The sequence below is a fragment of the Phascolarctos cinereus genome, unplaced genomic scaffold, assembly GCF_003287225.1.
Source record: "Phascolarctos cinereus isolate Bilbo 61053 unplaced genomic scaffold, phaCin_HiC Scaffold_4;HRSCAF=312, whole genome shotgun sequence".
Taxonomy (NCBI): Eukaryota; Metazoa; Chordata; class Mammalia; order Diprotodontia; family Phascolarctidae; genus Phascolarctos; species Phascolarctos cinereus.
In genome coordinates, this window is record NW_027555847.1 from 326,413,986 (window position 1) to 326,435,651 (window position 21,666).

The window sequence follows — 21,666 nt, forward strand, 5'->3', positions numbered from 1 at the left end:
CATCTTTATTTTCATTAACTGCTTATGTCTCATTTAAAACTATTCAAATTGAAGGAATCAAAATAGTTTTCCTTCAAAATGCCTGAAAAAAGAATATAATTTAGTAGTAAAATACTATGTAATATTAACTCAATGTGAACTTTTAGTTTAAAAGTTACCAGGCTTTGGTGTTTAAATTAAACAGCTATTTCTCCCTTGCTTCAGTGTTTAAATGGCACCTTAATTAATGTGGCTTTAAAATTATTATCAATTATTTATTGTTACTAGGTCAAATTTATTTAATTTCCTCTGTGCTTTAGCTTGTTTTTATAAAGTCACATTTAATAAACACCAACATAAAGGAACTATTAATCACATATTAATCACTCTTTCAAGGAGGAGTTTGACTAACACATTCCCCCCCCCACCAATTATATTGATTACAAAGCTCAACAAGCAATGATGGCCAATCATGATGTGAATTTGATTTAGTAATCCATCATACTTCCCTTTCCCACAAATCTTTTTAAATTTGAAAATTAAAAAAAAAGTTTTTGGGTTAGAATTTGCCAGATTGGCTATTAATAGCACACCAGGCAGGTGCGTTGGCTAACTATTAAACTTTCTGTTTCATTTTGGCTATCTATAGGCCAAAATGGTCATAGGCCAAAAATCTGTTTTTAGTCTTTAGTCATATAAAAGGCACTAAGAAGACTAAAAACTTATATGTACAGTTAGTGATAAAATAAAGAAATCATACAAGTAATTGTTCAAAAAAGCATTTAGCAGTATTGGGCCTTCATTTTTGAGCATTACTTTTATTTGCTATCTTATGACATCTAAAGGCTACTGTTAGTTACAAATATAAGTCATTTTATTCTACAGAAGTTCACAGACCTTATTTGGGAAATAACAGCAATATGTGTTTCTTCCAATGGAGAGCACAATGAAATGTCTTGGCTACTATCAGTATTAAGAGAAACTGAATCTGACATTCGAGATGGAGAGGAGCAATTGCTGTTATTTTGGTTGCTGTTGTGTGTGGCTTCATCTGATAAAGAATCAGTATCCTTATCATCTGGAAGAAAAATTTATCAGATCAGTCCAACATACCACCATATGATTTTAGGCAGTGCATTTTATAGAAAAATGCAATTACATACATATGATTCTCTCATTTATAGGGAAAAAAATCTTCTTAGATAAAGGCAAATAGTTTATAAAAGGAAACCTTAAAAATTATATCTTATTCATACAAAGACTAAGAAATAAGTCACTGACCATACTTACTTGTTAAAGAAACCATTCTAATTGTTACTAATCAAATAATAAAGCTATTACATGTACACTTCTAAAATGTCATTAAATATATCATAACATCTATTACATATTCTTTCTAATTCTGCTTATAAATCATATTGAGGGAGAGAGAAAACTGTTAACATACAACTAATACAGAGGGTATCAAGTATGGCAGTAGAGAATAACAATGGAGATGATCAGTAAATCACAATACAGGGAACTGGGGCACTCATATGATAATAAATGATGTGAAATAGAGAACTTAACTCAAGGAGATAAAACAGACTTTAATATCACTGAGCTTTCAAACAAATAGGTATATTATCATCCTCCTAGTCACTCAGGTTCACAACCTTAGTATCATGCTCAATTCCTCACTCATATTCATCCCTACACATCTAAATCTGTTGTTAAATATTATCATGGCTATTTTTACATCTACTATTCCAGAGGCTCCGTTACTCTAATCATAGCTACTACCCAGAGTCAGGCCCCTTATCACTTTTCACCTGGAATTTTACAACAGCCTTCCCATTGGTTTCCCTACTTCAAGTCTGTCCCCACTAATTTTCCTAGAGCGTGGATCTGACCAAGTCATCTCATGCTGACCACTTACTAGACTCAACTGGTTCCTTCTTACCTCCAGGATCAAATATAAATCCTCTGGCTTCTGAAGGCTTTCACAACTTAACTTGGTCCCTTCCTACCTTTCTAGTCTTCCTATACATATGCTCCGATGCAGCTATACAGCCCACTTGATAGCGCACGCACGTGCGCGCACGCGCGTGCACACACACACACACACACACACACACACACACTCCCACTCTCACTCTCTCCCTCCCATCTATCTCTGCTCCCTCCCCACCCCTCATCTCCAATACCCTCCTCATCTGCTTTTTGTGGCTCCCTTCGACTTAGCAAGAAGACCTTTCCTGGTACTCTCTCCATGCCCCAGCCTAACCCAGTCCCATCCCTCTGAGATTACCTTTCATTTGCACTGTATATATCTTTTATGTACATAGATATTTATGTGTTTTTGCATTTCTTTGTACCCACATTACTTAGCACATTGCCTGGTGAACAGTAAATGCTTAATAACGACTTATTGACTTGAATGGAATCGTTAGTGCCAATGCTCTAATAATGTAAGATTACTGTGCTTTTTGAGTACATACGTCTCCCTCTTAGACTTTCTGTCTTCTTGTTGGACTACCACCTGCTACTTCTCACTGCTGTCAGGATTACTATAGCAATCCCATTACCTCTTTCTGTTTTACTGTTTCTGATTTGCAAGTGACCTGGTACCTCTGAGTATGACCAGGGCAGATCACTTAACCTCTAAGTGTCCCAGGCAACTCTCTCAAGAGTAAAAGTTGCAGAGCAAAGACAATCAGCATTGTACTGGCAACTTGTACACCAAGAGATCTTTAACAGGTTTAGTTCCTATTTTCTTCTTTTTATTTTTTTGGCTAAGCAATGGGAGTAAGTGACTTGCCCAGGGTCACACAGCTAGTTCGTGTCAAGTGTCTGAGCCCAGATTTGAACTCAGGTTCTTCTGACTCCACGGCCGGTGCTCTATCCACTGCACCACCTAGCTGCCCCTATTTTATTCTTTTTAAAATCCCATTATTTTCTGAGAAAGTAGAATACCGGGCTTGTTAAACTGTATGTAAATAGCAGGAGGCGGCTATGAAGTGCTCTTTAAAGAATAAATCTTAAGGGTTTTAAATGTATGAAACTAGTGACATCTATTTTGACTTCTAAAGTCTTTTCACCTTTCCTTTCATCCTTATTCTTGATTATATTTTGGATGGATGAAGCAGAGATTTACAGAATCTTTGTGAAATTTCTGTGTGTTTTCTGTACCTTTGTATCAACTGTATGATTGCAAATATGTGGCCTGCTATGGTAATTATTTGTAAAAGCTTTGCTGTTTTTTTCTGATATTTTCATCAAGAATGCCTTTGACACAAGTACATCCATAGAAAAGGTAATGAAACATACTTCCAACAGAGTAGAAGGGTAGAGAGATTATGTCATCTCTGAATTGAAGGTTTTTCTCTAATTGATTTTCTTTGTTAGAAGAGACAATTCAGTTGAGTTTACTGGTTAGGAATGTGTATGACTGGGTTGTAAAGACAAAAATTATCAATAAAGCATTTTTAAAAATAGAATTGAATCAAGGCAAGATTCTATCAGCACTTCTGCTTTTAGCAGAGAGACAGAGATAGAAATGGGGGAAGGGTAGAGGGAAGAGGTAGGAGATCAAAACACATTCAGATAGTTGAGGTCTATAATCAAGTTATATCAGGCCTCTGTGAGTGCTTTGTAATCTGGTTTATAAACTCATAATCCTTCCTACTAGGCAGTCTGTAGGTCACAGTATTACTTTTGTTCCTTCCTCAAATAATCTCAGCCACGTTTCCCCCTCAGGTTCATGGATTTCTACATTGGAGTATATATATTCTCAATATATTAGATCATTTCACTTCCTTTTTATCGGGTCTATTAGTTTAAATCAAGATAGATGCTTATATTTGCTATCTCAGCTATGAGTGAGGGGTGAGGAGGTCATGACCTCAGGCAGCAGCTATAAGTGGAGGAAAAGGACCATAGACAAGGGATGCTGCAGAAGTAGTAAACATAAGATATGACAACAGATCACATAGTGGGATAAGTGTGAGGAGCTGAACTGAAACCAAGACTTCAAGCCTAGGTGATAAACCTCCTAAGAGTATAACTATACTAGAGAGCTCAACTGATACTCAAAATAATTATTCTCAATTTATATAGTAAGGATTAAACTGTAAGCAATTGAAGATGCTGGGGAATTGTATATAAATATCTTTTATAAAGTTTCTATGTAAAGACTGTTAAAAATAAAAGCCTTGGCATTTAAAAGAGTAAACCCTCAACTACTGGGGAATAAAAAGAAAAAACTTACTGAAAAATGTCTACCAGGTAAGGGTTATCAATAATTCAAGTAATTTTTCTTTTAATATAATTAGAAATTTAAGTCAGGATGACTTACTCCTGGTAAGTATCCTAGTAAGATAGGATACTTTCTACCTATATATGCCACAGCTTTCTAGCTAGTGACTCTAGGTCAAGTCACTAAAACTCCCTATGTGCCACAGGCAACCCTCTAGGAATCATTTACTAAGTAATTATTTTTGGAGTTTCTTAACATGGTCTAAATTATAGGTCTTTCAAATATCTTTTTAAGAGGATGTGATATTGTTAATAGTTACAACATTAACTTACAAAAGAGATATAAGGAGAATTACTAGACATCATTTTAAAAAATTTTCTTCTTTATATATTCAATGAAACATATAAGAGAAAGGGTAGGAAGTTAAGAAAAACTTAGCTAAATGAATAAATTTCCTGGAGATGAATTGATATAACCTTTCTTTAAAGTGAGAAAGGCAAGGAATCAAAACTTTTAGAGAAGCAAATTATGAAATATTAAATCCCAACTAAATCAAGTTTTAAAAATAATGTTATTACTTTAAATTACATTATATTCATAAGATCTCAATGGTACATAACACCAACTATGTATTCTTGGTATTTTGTTTCAACATCTGACCTTTTTTGTTATTGCTAAGTGCCACCACTTTTGGCTGATTAATTGAAGTTTCAATTAATGGCGGTCGCATCTCTGCCATTTTCATCTCTTCATCAGAAGAAAGCTCTTCAGACTCCTGTTTAAAAAGGAAACATATTTACTTAAATTTCTACTTGAGTTTCTTAAGAATTTTTCAAATTAAATGTATGGTTGTAAAGGTAAAAGAACTACAAAAACAGAGAGGAAGAATGCCTATAACATGATTTGGGTTATTGAGATATACAATGATACAACTACAAGCATCAGTAACCTTTAGCACACGTGGCAAAAGGCACATTGGCTACCTCTCATTAGCATACCAAGCAGCTGGTGACAATAGGTCCCAAGCCAAATTAGGTGGTGAGTGAAATCTGTCTTTGGTGCTTTCTTACTTCTCCTATACCTGACCTTCCCACTTGTAAGAGGCCCCTTTTCTTCTAGCCCTCCCTTCTCCATCTTGCTCAATATTCTTTCCAGTTATTTATGGAACCTGAAGGTCCCCCTACAGACTTGCCTTTCCTCAAACTCTAAAATTGCCCTTTTCCTTATTCCTGTATGGATTATCAAAGCTACATGTTATGGATTCTAATTAGCTGATTAAAGTTGTTCATATTACAGGTCTATAACATATAAATATATATAATTTTTTTTTGGGGGGGGGAGCTAGGCAATGGAGTTAAGTGACTTGCCCACGGTCACATAGCTAGTTAGTGTCAAGTGTCCGAGGCCAGAGTTGAACTCTAGTCCTCCTGAGTCCAGGGCCAATGCTCTAGCCGCTGCATCACCCAGCTGCCCCTTAAACTGATATATTTTAAAGGCTTATTATTACCCCAAATGAATCTTTAATAGGGAGAATGTGTCACTGAGATACTTCTCATTAGGGCACAATTCTTCAGGTGACCCTTGTCTAGTCCAGTTAGTTCTAATCAATTATGCTATTAGTACTTGAGCATCTATACAGCATTATGAAATCTACCAATAATTTCAGATTTTTTGGTAGTTAAACTCATTCCAGATGTGGTCCAACTTCTCATTTTTGGTGATGTTTTAGTGTGAACCTAAATACCCCTAATCATCTAATAAACTCTTGACCAATGCAATATTTGGTATGCTCTGGAAACTCATCATCAAAACCCCTCATAAAATAAGTAATATTTTTCTTCTACCTAATGCACAAAGATTCATTCTATGAAGAAACTGAGGCCTAGAAAAGTTAAGTAATTTGCCCAAGGTCAAAAAAGAGTAGTAGGTGGTATGCAGGAAAACCAGAATTTGAACCCACATCCTCTGACTCTGATGTTGTTCTTTCCATTAGAGCTTGTTACCTTCCAAAAGCCTGAAGTAAAAGTGGGACTCACCAGAATGTCACCAGGTTGCTTTTCTATCAGGCCCAAAGTTTGTTTCCTTTGTTAGAGAAGTGCAAACCCTTTATCTAGTACTGTATGGGTAGAAGCTGTTCCTGGGGTGAAGGCAGGGCTAACCAGAAAGGGGAGAAAGCTGACTGTTTATGGGCTGCTCTGATTCTTTCTGCAAAAGGCTTTGCTGGTCCCCTGAGTTGGTAATGACTTTCCTCCTAAGATTTTATTGGTGTATTCTCTCTCTATATATACACACATGGTATGTTAGCAGTCATGTTAACTCTCATGTATTATCAGTTCTATATTATCAACACTTCTGTGCTTGAGGGAAACAAATGTAACATGACATTAAAGCAACTCTCCTTAAGATCACTACTGCAGAAAAGTCAACACAGTGTCATACCTCAAGCAAGTCCTCTTGGTTGACAATTTTCTTTGTGTTCTCAGAAGTTTTACCCTGGGGGATCATTTGTGGACTTCTAGCACTGTTCTCCCCTCAGGCTCACTGTTCTTTTGTATGCAGTTTCCCATTATATACTTTTCTCTATCTTCTGCTTTGCTTTTTATTGGAGTAGTTTCTGAAGTCTAATAATAAAGAAAGCAAAAACACAAACAATTTTGGTTCAAAATTAAGAATTAAAAAATTAACTTAATACCTCATTCTGGGGGGGAAATGTCATCAGTATTAAAAGTTTTCTTTATGTTTCAGTGAGCAAAAATATATTGTATGAAAACTAAAAAATTAATGGTCTAAGTTACTTGTTATGCATGATGCTTAGTAGCTCATGCTTTCTTCCAGGACATAAAAAAGGCTATATATAGGATTAGGTCTTGGTTTTTTGGGTTATCGTTTATCCTGAAATCAAACAACTTTTCTTTCTGTAATGTATATTCCCTGCAGGTAAATAATTTAGGTTTTATAATCTTTGCTGGCAAAGCTGATAAAGGATCTGATAATCTTATTATATAGTCAAAGGGCTCTGAATGTGTAGAACTGCACTGATTTCTGTCAAGAATGTTCGATCAAGAGTATATTTGACATGGTTGATTAGTAAGAATTAGGGCTAAATAACCAGCTTTTTGTAAAAATTTATACCCCACCTTCTTGAAAGGATATTAAATCTAATTTAAATGTATTAAAGGAATTTACAGTTTTAAAAGGAACGGAGAGACTGAAGAATTGCTCTTTAATTTGAATTTAAAAACAGGTATCAGGTTTGCTTAAAGTGAGGTAGCAACAAAATTTACTGTTATGAAATAAAATTTAAATTATTAAGTGCTGTGTTTTTACTTTTAAGCTCCTCAAAACAATACAGTTGTACTGAAACAATTAAACAAATAGTTGTATAGTACCTAGTGAGAATGGTATATGTCCAGGAAGATGGGAAAAGGTACATATGGATAGGTGAGTGAGAGATTTATATACTAGTGTGAGTAAAAACAACTACATCAAGACCGAATCAGATCTACCAAGAAAGCTGGGTTCCCAAAGGTCTCATAAGAGATTTTAAATGGCTACCTCTATCACATCAGGGAGTTCTTTACTTGAGGATGGCATCATTAAAACATTGACAAATTAAATTATTGAAATTTAGCACAACAGTGCACCCAATATATGTGCTTGAGATGGGTATTTCAGGATAAGCAGATAGCAATGTTACAAAAAAGCAACCACAGCAGGCATTAGCAATTAATAGAATGGGCGCTTATTACTATCACCTTTCCCTCTTCTTCACCTCAACATTCACTATTACTTATGACAATTTTTGTAGATCACCCCACTATCAGAGTGAGCTGCTTTACTCAGGCACACCAGTTAGCGCAACTTTGGCATATTTCTTTTCAAAAGTTATTAATTCCTGAAATGCTGTGTTTCTATAGGTTGTTGCTACAGTGCCTCTCCTCCAGAAGTCCCACCCTAACCCCAACAACATTCTCCTTCTCTGCACACACCCTTCTCTCAGATGAGCAGTTATAGGAGCAGAGTTGGGAGCCCTGAAATGTGGAAGTGAAATTTTGTTTGATGTGAAGGATAATTATACCAACTGTCATTTTCTTAAAAAAAAATTAAGCAGGTTTTTGTTTTTCTTTTAGAATTCCAAGGTGACTTATTTCTCTAACCTTCACACCGACATCTCTTATGGCATTTTGCTGATCATCAGGAGGCTGTGAATCTTTCCCAGAGCTCTCGGTCATTTCTTCCTCTTTTAATCTATGGACAATTGTTTGAACTGTTTTGACCATATTTTTAAGTTCATCGGGATATGGTGTTGGATATCTCTTCAGATTTCCCTCCTATATGTATAAGGAAATAAAAATGAAACCATGGAGAGTAAAAACACCAACAGTTTTACTGTGATAAAATGAAATTTATCTTTTGTGTGTTACAAAGATTATGCTTCAAAATGTTAAAGCTGAATTAGCTAGTACTCAAAAATTAATCTTATCAAAAAACAGTAAATCATTTCAACAGACATTAAAATGCAACTTCATAATTTCTTAAAAACAAAACAAAACAAAAACAAAAACAAAAAAACTAAACACCAAAGCATAATTGACTTTCAAATGTCCCTTTCTTTCTGGAGGGCAGTGAATGAAGTTATAGCTGACTCCAAGTTACATGCAGACAACATCACACTTCAAAGATTAATGTGGATATATTCTTTGTGCCAGTGCCCAAATACCTTCTGGCTTAGTTTTTATTATCATTGACTAGAAATCTGGGTTAGCTCATGATGGGCAAAAAATTAATTAATTTCCCTCTAAAATTTTAAAGCATATCAACAATGACTTTCGGTAATATCAATTCTATTACTTCTAATCCATTGCTCAACAACTAAAACAAGAGTATGGAAAAAGAAAACTCAGGGTGAAAATAACCACCTTACCTCATACTAATTTCTCTCTTCTTTTAACTCATAACATTTGTCTATACCACCCACTTTGGCACTTAATTTACCCACCATTTTGTATTGCTTTTCACTCATTCCAGTTGTGCAAGGGCTTATCTTTCCAGTGAGATTAGAAGTTCCTTGAGGGATTCTTTTTCAATCTCCTAACTACTCAGGGCAAAGCCAGGCACATAGTATTGAATAAATACTTGCTGATTTAACTTCACATTTGGAAAGAGAAGAGAAAATACTAACCCTGGGAGGTGCTTCCCTTTCATCTTTGTCTTCATCACATTCAAATGCCACTTGAGCCCGCTGCTTCCTTTGTTCCTCCCACAAAGAAGGATTAAAACTTTCATTATCTGATATGAACATAACTAAGGGGAAAGGGGGGAAGAGAGTAATTATTATTTACTACAATTATAGGAAATAATTTCTTACTCATTGCTTTGAGTAATTCATGTAAATCTGTGTCTAAGCCAATCAAAGCTAAGCCAGGCCAGAAGCCTTGGACTATCAGCACCTGTGCAGCACATTGTCTTTCACAACAATGACATGAATTCTAACTGAGGGAAAATCCTCCCTACAGCAGTGCTTGTCTCAGTGCTTTGTCATCATCTTCCTAAATGGAGATGGCCAACTCTAACACATTACATACGCTGCTTTTACACTGTAGCTTATTAAAGAGAGATATGGCAGCATCTAAATTCTTTCAGGTAAAATCTGAATATTAATTGTTACAAAAATGCATACAGTATGATACACAGAGAATACAAGTGTCACATAATATGTAGGAAAGTTTTATGAAGATGAGAAGTCATAGGATCATGCAATCACAGGTTTTGGAAATAACTTCAGAGATCAATGGATCATGTATTTAGAACTGGGATTCCTGAGAGATGAAAGAGGGTAGCACTTAGGGTCAGATGACCTGAAATGGATTCCTGACTTTGCCACCTACTACTTCGTGACCTTAGGCAAACCTCTGTTTCCTCAATCGTATAACAAGGAATGGAAGACCACCATGGGGCCCTCCCATTATAAATCGATGACTCTCAAAGGTCATGTTGTCTAGTTCCTTTGTTAAAGTACATAATAACATAAATATAAACAGATTATATTGTGTCTAATTACATCTTGAAATCATATACAAAGAATAAGGAAGATTTCAATTAATGCAGACTTCACAGCTTTCCATTTAAAATTTATTAGAATATTTTTCAGATTTGCTGTGTCCTAAGAATTCACCAGTCTGAAGCCAACCTGGTGATATATTTCTCTGAACTTAGTGACATTTGTCCATAGATAGTAGATATATTGTCTGTCACCAGACTCAAAGTTAAAGTAAGTAATTAATTCTATGATTCATATTAGCAGCTAAAGTACCCATTAAAAAAGTCAAGTAAAAAATAAAAATCAATACAAAATGTAAACATGCATAGGTTTTGTTATTTAACATGACACAGAGGACGCACAGAGCTAAATGATGGGATTTTTCTTGGTAAAAGCAAAGCAAAAAGATATGCTAAAAATTTGGAAAGAAAAAAAGGGAAGAGGAATTCCTAAGGATTAATTAACATAATTAATTAACATCACTGTTATAGTTCACCTCCTACTAGTACAAAGGGCACTGTAAAATTAGGTCCTGGCTTGTCTTTCAAATACAAAACAAATTATTCACGCAGTCTAAAACTAAAAGATGTTATTGTACCAGAAAGAAGTGAATATAAAATCTTTAATTCCCTTCTTGTTAAACACAGTCAAGTTCAATCTAAATTATTATTGTCAATAGTTTAAAGAATCCAAATCATCAGATAATACAATTGGTTGCATATTTTGGACAAACATTCATCTTTTTCTTCCCTTCTTCTTTCCAAATCCATACCAAGAGGGGCCTTCTGACAAAGTATTGGAAAGGCTATAGAATTGGGGGGAGGAGAGAATTAGTTCTAATTATTTTGCTTAAAGTTGTTTTCGTCTTTTCAGTTATTTTATATTCTTGGTTTCTTTCTCACGTTATACCTTTGCAGTAGTGGAAATGCCTTTAAAGGTGAGAACCTTTTCATGTACCTTACTGATACCACTTTTAAAACTTAGATACACACACACACACACACACACACACACACACACACACACACACGTGTCATGTACCTTACTGATAGCAGTTTAAAACTTGGACACACACACAGTGTGTGTGTAGGTATTATCAACTTCTTTCACCCCGATGCACTATGCCAGTCTAAGAACTGTCCATTTAATAATTCAAGTATTTCTAAGATACACTGGGAAGCATGTTCAGGATTAAAGTGTTTGGGATTTAAAGGGCTCTTTTAAGAGTTGAAAAGAACATCTTTGTTGCATTGGAATTTAACAAGAAATAAAGAGCCAACATTTACCTCAGATGTTAATAATAAAAGATGGTATTTATAGCAGGATTGATACACTTTCCCATACATTGTGCTTTTCATCATCAGACAATCAATTATGCTGGTAGGTTATCATCATTTTACATGTGAAGAAACTGAGACTATGGATTGGTTACGTGCCTTGCCTAAGATCACACAGCTGAGGTCAGGCTTGAACCCAAGTTTTCTAACTAGAAAACCAACGAATGCTTTTTTCCCACTATACTACCCACCCCAGCATGACAGCTGTGGTCAACTACATGAAGGGCTGTCAAAAGGAAAAGGGATTAAAAGGATTAAATGTACTATGCCTGGCCTTACAGGGCAGAACTAAGAGTAACAGGAAGAAGTGGCAAAGAAAAAATTTAGGCTTGGCCTGCTGTCTTGGAAGATAGTAGTAGATTTCCTCTCATTGGAAGTATTCAAGTACGAATTGTCAACAGGCAATCATGATGTCATGAGACTTATGTAAAACCAGGTTTATTACAAGAGAAATGAACATGCATATGGAACCCAAAGGGTTCCCAGTCTTTACTGAACTTTACATTTTTATAATAGCAGGACAAAGGGAGGAGGGGATACCAAGAAGGAGTGTGACATGGGAGGGGGAACTGTACAGCAAAAGTGAGAAAAAAAGATAAAACCACTCTCCATGGGAAGGAACAAGGTGATGGCAAAAGCCTCATTCTCTTCTCTTGGGAACTACTAGACTCTGAAGATAGGAGGGTCTGCTCATCTGCAAAGGACCCCAGCTGCACAAGCATTATCCTAACCTAGCACAGACTGGCTGTCACCTGTCTTGCCCCGCCGAGGACAGACAGGGAGTCCAGCTTAGGGTGCAACAACAAATTATGTCAGCTTAGGGAGAGCTTCATCCTTGACATATTCAAGGCCTCCTGCATGCTCTGGGTCCAGTGTTTGTGGAAAATATAGTACTCAAAAAGACAAGTTCAGGGGACCCCAGGGGACCCCTTAACAGAATCATTTCATTCTTTGTACTTGTAACACTTCATCCAGGGGATACATGTGCCAGGGACTGACATATGTAAGACACTTAAACATACGCTTCCTGATTATGTTGCAGAGGGCATTTTTTGGTGCATGTACAAGTTATGGATTCTGAAGGTATTTCCAGTTGTGAAATTCTGTGATTTTAACTAGCTTGCTAAGCATAGGCTTGCTAAGCAAAAAAATCACAGGGAAAAAGAAAATCAAGCTGTACAGGATAGATCCACAGCATGATATGCAAAACTATTTCATTCTTGATATATGTAAATATTTGTGTTTGTTTATGATGGTCAAGTTGGTAATTTTAAAACATATATTTAAATTTTTTTAAAGAAAGATCAATGCTAATTACTCCTGATATTATGAGATGGCTAGATAGGGGAATATTAATTTAATATACCCAACTTTTAAGAAGGCTTCTCACAAGATCCTGGTAAATAAGATGGAGAGGTAGAATGGGACAAGAGGAAAGTCATCTGTATTTGGTATTCACTCAATTATCAAGCTGAAAGACAACTACTAACTTCAATGTGGATTTTTCTTTGGTTTCAGTTCTGTTCGTTATTTTCATTAATGCTTTGGATGACATAGATATGGCATGCTTATAAAAATTTCTAATTACATAAATCTGGGAAAGATGGAGAAAAAATTGGATTATTCAGAATCCAAAAAGAATTTGAGGGTGACATTACTGTTTTAGGATATCTGAAGGGTTATAATACATTAGAGGGACTGGATTTTTACTGTTAGTAACAGAGGGAAAACTAAGACCAGAAGGGACATGTTAACAAGAATGGATATTTCAAATAAAGTTAAGAAAATTTCCTAAAAATCGGAGCTGACTAAATACGTAACCTGCAACCTAGACAAATGGGGATCTTCAAGTCAAGGCTGACCAAATTAAGCACTGATCTACAGGATGCTCTCTCAGTCAGTCAGTCAATAAGCATCAATTAAGCATTAGCCAAGTACTGTGCTAAGTGCCAGGGGATCCAAAGAAAGGCAGACACAGTTCTTGCCCTCAAGAAGCTCACCCTCTAACAGGTAAGACAGGGATGCTAGACCCATGGTTTCACTGGCACAGGGAGCTCTCAGGTAAGGAATCCCTTTCTATTAAGGTAGGTCTGTGATGTCTCTTCCTCTAGAGAGGGGTTGGGGGAGTCCAACTCAAACAGAAAGAGAGGCCATTAAATGTACATAAGATCTCTGGGGACACATATGGACTTAGAAAATCACATATTAATATTACCTATGTTCTATGGTATTTGTATTTTTTTTAAACATTTCCCAATTGCACTTTAATCTGTGCTGAGCTGAAGCACTAAGGAGTATTGTAGACCACACATGTGTTTGATACCTCTGATCTAGAGCCATGACAGGTTAAGCGACTTGCCAAGGTGATGAAGTCAATGTGTGTCAAAGGCAGAAACTGAACATAGGTCTCCCTGGCTTCAAGGCTGGATTTACCTATCTAACAATTGTCAACTTTCAGTGAGAGAGACAACACATAAATGAATTTGTAGAAAATTTGTAAATAATTAATGGAAGGTAACCCTAGAGTGAAAGGACCCAACAGTCAGAGAGAGAACCTGGAGAAGGTGGGAAAATTTTGAAAATTTCAGAGATTTCTGAGTTGGGGTGAGGGACAGAACATTTCAGGCATGGGCGAACACACAGGGACAAAACATGGATTGCTGTGTGCAAGTAACAGCAAGGAGGCCTGTGTAGGCAGCAGGAAGCAACTCAAAGGGCTTTAAATGCTAAACAGAGGAAAGAGAATTTATTGCAATCATATCAATGAGACTTTTAAATCCACAGGGACAGAAAAATAGTTTTGTTATTTAGATACCTTTGTTTAGAATGGAATTTTATCCATACTCAACCCTCTCTAGTGCCTTTGCATTTTAAACCTGAAACTTCGGTGTCAAGTTACTTTCACATTATTTAGCCAGGCATTTCTGATGAACTCCCCAAATTCCCTTCAAAAGATCTTAGGTCTTAAACTGAACAACAACAACAACAAAAACTCTATAAGCTTCCTTGTAAATGGTCAAGCATGTAAAAAAAATTAAACTCCTACCATCCTCAGTCCTCGGCTGCTGAGGGAACATGTAGTTTGTAAGCACCATTTTCTGTGTTTCTGGATCAGTCTCTTTTTGAAGAGGTATTAGGGGTTTGGACTAGAAAAAGAAAACAGGGGATTAAATATTAATTTTCCAATAATGTTCCTACCCGGATTTTTCCAAGTAACCATTTCTCCCAGGGTGTCCACATATGCTACCTTTTAGTAACTTTTTTTAAACAACAATATCTACAAAAATCTGTTAGATAAAATCTAAATTAGTCTTCTGAAAAGGCAAGCTCACATTATTTTATCATCTTTAATGAAATAATAATATATTTATAGCTAATATTCATTCAGCAAATGTTAAGCATATAGTATTATTACTAAATCCTGGATAAAATAAAAGGTTTAGATAAAGACATGATTCCTACCCTCACATAGCTTGTAGTCTAATAGAGGAAATTTAATAGTAAGAAAAATAATAGCAGCTTTATGGTTCAAAGCACTTTCAGATATATTGTATCATCTGTGATACAAAACAAGCCTGTGGGAAAGACAGTGCATTATCCTTATTTTATAGATAAGAAAACTGATGCTCAAAAGTGAGGATAGTCAATAATCTCTCAAGTCCCTTTAACTATGAATTCTACAACCTATCAGTAACAATGAGTGGGAGGTGATCTCACCAATTAACAACAGAAAATTATACCATTTCCAAGATCCAAATTTTATACTCCAAACTCAATCTTTTCTATTTTTTGCCTCACTCACTTTCTCATTAACACTAAAATTGCTTTTTCTCCTCACTAGGATGTCAAAAACCACTGTCCTTATTACCCTGATCCATCTCCCTAGTCTCCCTTCATCCCCCATGCCCAGGCTGCCATGTGGACATTTCACTGGAAACTGCCCTGGAATTTCAAACCCTGAATATTCCCATGCACATCCCTGGGCAACTCCTTCCATGAGATTTCTCTATTTCTACTGTAGGGCTACTGAACATTGCTAGATAAAGTCAGGCTGCTCTTCATCTGAATATGGATCAATAAGAAGATGACTTTATTCATATAAATCCCCATACCAACCACTGCAAACCTTTCTTTCCAAGCTTGAACTTATCCTTCCCCACCCAACCCATGAGAGAAGATGACTGAGCTTCCTACTTGACTGACAAGTCTTAAGAAATTTAATTAAGAAATTAACTCTCCTCCTCCAATCTTCAGAATTTCTCAGATCCATCACCTACTCTCTCTTCCTCTGTTATTTCAGAGGAAGAACTTCCCCTACTGCTTAAGAAGGCTAATAATCCCTCTAACCTATACCCTTGATACTCATTCACCTGAAGATCTTGCTTCAGCATTGTCTCCTTGCACTCACACACCCTCTACAAAGAAGCCCAGGTCTGCCTAATCCTTAAAAAGAAAACTGCCAGTGACTTTTCTACTCATTAATCTACCATCCTCCTTTCTCTTTCCTTTCCAAAATACTAGGAAAAATTTTCAACATTTAGTCTTAACTTTTTACCATCTCTCTTCTCCTCAACTCCTTGCAATTCTTCCACCACCATTCTATGGAAATGGCTCCATACAGATCATCAATAACCACTAATGACCAAATTCAAAATGAACTTTTGTTTTTCAGTAGTTAACAGAAGTTTATGTTTATAAACCACTCCAGTGTCTTTGCCAAGAAAAGTCCAAACAGGGTCACAAAGAGGGGGACACTACTGAAAATGACTGAACAATAAAACATGAATAATAACTATAAAAAATTTACTTTCCAGTTTCATGACTGGGAAAGTGTATATTCTAGACATTATGCAGTATCAAATTAATATGCTAGTAAAATGAAAGAAATGCATTAACATTTACCAAAGAGAAATATTCTAGTAATATGCTAGTAAAATGAAAGAAATGCATTAACATTTACCAAAGAGAAATATTCTATGTGTAGCTTAGCTTTTTTTGTATCTCACATGTTGATAAGTAAACTAAGAATAACAGTAGTGTGAATTATAAGAAAAAAATTAATGCCTGTAATCCACCTTAAATATATAAATGTTAATAGTATCATTAATTTAGATAACTGAAATGAATCATCATATTAAAATTATACATATTATTATCAGCCCCCTGGAGATTAATTCCATTCTGTAGTTGGGAAATCTAAATATACTACATTTAACTGATGTATCTAAGGTACAGAATGAATCAGAAAGGTGAAAAAAAAAATTAAATTTAAAATTGACTTCCAAGATTATATTTGGTCAAAATATATGATGTTTCTCACAAGTTTAAAAAAAAAACCGAAATTTTAGTTTATCAAAAGTGACATTCTAAAGAAATGAACAGTAAGAAGATACGTAATTATACAAATTAAAATCTAGCTAGAAGAGCATAGGTATTTTTAGCTATAGAAAAACTATGACAGGACTTTAAGAGATTGAATTCTGCCAAAGTTGGCTGCCATAAAAGTATACTGTATCCCAACATAAACCAACATTCTGACAAAAATCTAACTTAATTTTGTCTCTCAAAATAAAAATGATATTGGCAATCACTAATGTATCTTTTTCAGTATGAAGATCTCTGCCACTTATTATTTCTGTGACTTTGATAGGTTAATTTCACTGCTGTGACCCTCAGTTTCCTCATCTGTAAAATGAGGATCTTGGACTGGATGATATTTAAGGTTTCTCTTCTGGCTCTAAATCTCAAGATATGATTGCCCTAAATTTGCCATTATGGCAAAGACTTTGCCAGCTTAATTTATAAGTTATATAAGAAGATGGTTCACTTCTGAAAACTTTTATCATTCAAATGTAATAAGGTGAATAATAGCATATTGATCTGTACTTCTGATCTCTTTTCCTCTTGCAATATGGCTTGTATGAAACCTGAGTATAACCTACAATAATGTTCTAAGGACAAGATACAGCTTAAGCCTCTCTTGTCTCTGTAGCTTCCCAACTGAACCTCATACATATAATAAGTATCTCTGTCAAATGTCCCCCTTGATACCGGACAAGGTCCTTCCCACCTACCAACTACAAGTGGTTACCTGTATCTCTGATCCAAGTCTCTTAAAGATAAGGGTGTCACTCATCAGCATCACTCTTCCCTCTTACACTCTTAAGGCTAGAGAGGACTGCTAAGAATACATTACTAGGATCATCACCTTCCCAAAGGGTTTACATTTTGTGCATCGGTCTTTGCTACCACTCCCTAATAAATAACTTCAGAGATACTACTTGATGATGCAAAGATGGCTCCATGGAGCTCTGTGTCAGAGTGGAAAAGTAGACAGAGGAGTGGCTCCCTCAGAAAAAAATAGATCTAATATCTCATCCCACTCTAGTCCCACATTTTCTTTTTCTTTTTCTTTTTCTTTTTTTTTGCTTCTTGGTGAGGGCTGAGTGGCTTGGCCAGGGTCACACAGCTAGTAAGTGTCAAGTGTCTGAGGCTGATTTGAACTCAGGTCCTCCTGACTCGAAGGCCAAAGCTCTATCCACTGCGCCACCTAGCTGCTCCACTAGTCCCACATTTTCAAGAAGAGAAACTGAGGCCTGAGGAAGTTAAATGGCTTGCCCAAAGTCACACAGGATTGGAATAGCACCGCAGGGATACAAACCCAAGTATTCTGAACTCCATATCCACTGCTATTTCCACTCCATCATATTTCAATTGAGCAACAGACTGTCCTGAGAGTACTGTGAGAAAAAGGCATGTGGGAAGGACCCATTTGTGTCTGGTCTTGGTTGAAAAAACATCAAGTTCAGAGCTCCAAGTACTCTGTCTCAAAAACTAGAGAGTTGTAGAAAGTAATAATGTTTTGTATATGTCTGTGGGTTCTTTTTTTTCTATCTAAGAGACTTTATTTTAGGGTAACAGCCTATTTTTAGACCAATGTGGATATTAATTGCCACAAAATCATAGGGCCAAAATGGTTTCCTAGTATTAAGCCTACTGCAGATAGTTTAAAAAGACGCCAAGCCTGCTATAAGACATCACAAACAAGAGTATTATATATCTGCATGGTGACTTGAGATACTATTTGTAAAGCATTTAGCAGAATGCCTGGCACATAGCAGGCATTTAATGCTTATTCCCTTCTGCTCTCCTCTGTCCTCCATTATCAGAAGCCAGACTGCTCAACAATATAGGTTCAGACTAAAAGTGCAATACAGGGAACCCTCACCTTAATTCTCTTGCAAGAAGAACAGTTTTCTTAAAAGTTCTGCACCTACCCTGGTAAAATAACTTAAACCACATGTTCTCAATTTCTTGAGGGGTAGGAAGATCAAAATTAGAACCTCAGTAAAGACCCAGCATTTCCCTCACAATCCATGTATCAGATCATTCTTAAAGAAAAGACTTAGGTTATTCTAATATGTGCCTTTCATAAAGCCCTGTACCCTTTTAATTTATGCTACAGCAAAACTATTTCTAAATATCTTCTTTATAAAATAATTAAGATAATAATATACCAGTGAAGTAGCAAAACTGGTTTTCCTACCTGGTTATCTGAGAGCCACATAGCAGTCAGCTGCTGTAGCTTTGTAAAACTAAAGGGCAAATTCTTCATCCTGTCAAAGAAAAAGAAGAAAATTGAACAAAAATGTGGGAATGTTCTAATACACAACAATGCGGCACTTGTAATATATAAAAAGCTTGGAAAACATTTTAAAAACAGGATCTTATAATAACAGCTGACATCTGTCTACTGCTTTAAAGGTGTGCAAAGTACTTTACATATATTTTCTCATTTGAGCATATTTACAACCTTGTGAAATAAACTCAATAGATATTACTATCTTCATTTTACAAACAAAAACACAGTGGCTCAATGAGATTAAATGATTTGACAAGAGTCACACCACTAATAAGGGTAAGGAACATGATTAAAACCCAGATTTCTTCTGACTCCAAAGTTAGGAATCTTTCCATTACACCAATGTTTTAAAGTACTAATTACATTGGAATGTTTAACACACATATGAACCACAAACAGCCAGCTTATAACATAACTATGGATAGCACCTAGACAAAATAGTATCCGATGTCTGAGGGTCTTTTTATGGTTTAAAAAGCTACTATTTTTTTCCAGTTGAACTAACTCAAGTATAGCTAAGAAAGCTGTTGTGTTGTTTTATAAAGTTAGTCAATGCTAATTTAGAAAGAAGCCAAACAAAATATTACATGGAGTAACATAAAAAAATACAATGGAAGATTTTTTAAAAAAATCAAATCTTTTTTGCTTAGAGATGTCCATACTTTCTGTTGAGCACTCTCTAAAAGAGTTATTTACATTTCTTTATATCATAGAACTGTACAAAAGTCACATTGTTTAGGTGAATAGGTATTTTATACTTATGACTATTTTCCAGACTGATAACAAACCAGAGAAAACGGAAAGGTTCAATAAAATCTCCTAAGCTAAAATGTCAACACCTAAGCATTCTTAGAAATATTTTTATCTAATGAGTGTGATATTAAGTCAAAGTTCTAGTTCTTACACAGGAAATCTGGATTATAGTTGGACAGAAATGAAATGACTATTACGGGTATACAATATTCCTTTACTAATCTCCATCATTCTATCTGGTAAATCTGTTGTCACCGCTATACAGGGAAATGCCGAATCTCATTTATGGCCAAAAATATCTCGCGTTCAAAAGCAGTACTGTTTAATACAGTAACAATGTGACATTTTCTGCCACAATATGTCACAAAAGTAACTTCATATAGACAATGAAATTTCTACAACACGTTTGAGGAAACAGTGGCAAGTAAAACTGCTTGTAATATGATAAATAACCAATATCAGATAAACCAGGATAATTTTTTCATATGAAAACCAAATCTGCCAAGCAAAGCATTCAGGAAAGTACAAGGATTACATTTCATATGTTTTAATAAATTTTAAAAACAAAAAAATGGATAGTAACACTTATTTCTATTCAGTATCTATACCACAAGACATATAGAACCACAAACCTGTTGTCACTCAAATTGATGACTTTTAATTTTTGCATATCACCCATTTCTTCTGGAAGAGTCTCAAGTTTATTAGAATGGAGAAAAAGCACGGTAACATATTTCCAGCTGCCAATCTGAAATAGCAAAATGATGAGTTTCTCAATTGTAGAGATAAAGAATTTAGAATATTTGAAAAGAAGATTTATATTTTATATTCAATAATTTTAATTAATGATAATTTAATGATTTTAAAATTAAAATAGTACTATCTAGTTTCATAAAAAAACATGTTTCCTTTTCAATTTTTATTTTGTTTATGAAGAAAACATTTTTATCTTTCTACTAAATAACTCATGGTTAATTAGTTGAGAAGACAAACTAATAAAGTTTTATTAAAATATTTATGAATCATTCACATTTCAGTATATATCCTTTTGGGATGAGCAGCGAAAGAAGTAATTTCTCTAAACAAAGAGTGAAATAAAAATTACAAGCTGACCAAAATTGCGTTTTTGTAGTTAAATATTAAACACAAGGTATTAGAAAAAGGCAAATAAGCTCTAAAATACATAAATCTAATTTAAATACATAAATCTAATTTAGTACCTCTGGTGGTAACTGCTGTAAGTAATTGTGATCTGCTGCAAACGTTCTTATGTTAGAAAGCTGCCCAATGGAGGAGGGCAAAGCTTCTATTTCATTGAAACTACAGTCTAATTCTTCTATTGATACGAGTCTGCAATGAGAAAATTTTAAGTTTACATTTTTCAAGTATGCATAATCCAAAATCTTCTAATATTCTTATATATATAAGAATCCTTTAATTCTTTATCTTGTTCTTAACCAAACATATGTCAATCCTGTATTTCAAATTATAGGCCAGCCCAATATTGACAAAAAAGCTTCAATGACTTCACTACCCACGTCCACTTATCTTGATAATTCTTATACTTCAACAGCTCTACAATTTTATCAGTCCACCACAGATTCAGATTGTAACCTCTCCATTTCATCTTATCCTATGCAATTTCTTTTCTGATTTTCCATGAATCCTCCATACAGAA

General features: G+C 35.2%; 1 protein-coding gene across 1 annotated transcript in view; it reads right to left on the bottom strand.

Moving 5' to 3' along the window:
* Nucleotides 1-21,666, bottom strand: part of ERBIN (erbb2 interacting protein) — a 185,428-nt gene that overhangs the window by 29,074 nt on the left and 134,688 nt on the right. Inside the window, 10 exon segments of the mRNA XM_021007253.2 lie at nt 877-1,057; nt 4,877-4,991; nt 6,656-6,747; nt 6,750-6,837; nt 8,374-8,547; nt 9,399-9,520; nt 14,640-14,739; nt 19,140-19,209; nt 20,621-20,736; nt 21,209-21,338. Coding sequence (XP_020862912.1) covers nt 877-1,057; nt 4,877-4,991; nt 6,656-6,747; nt 6,750-6,837; nt 8,374-8,547; nt 9,399-9,520; nt 14,640-14,739; nt 19,140-19,209; nt 20,621-20,736; nt 21,209-21,338 — 1,188 coding nt within the window.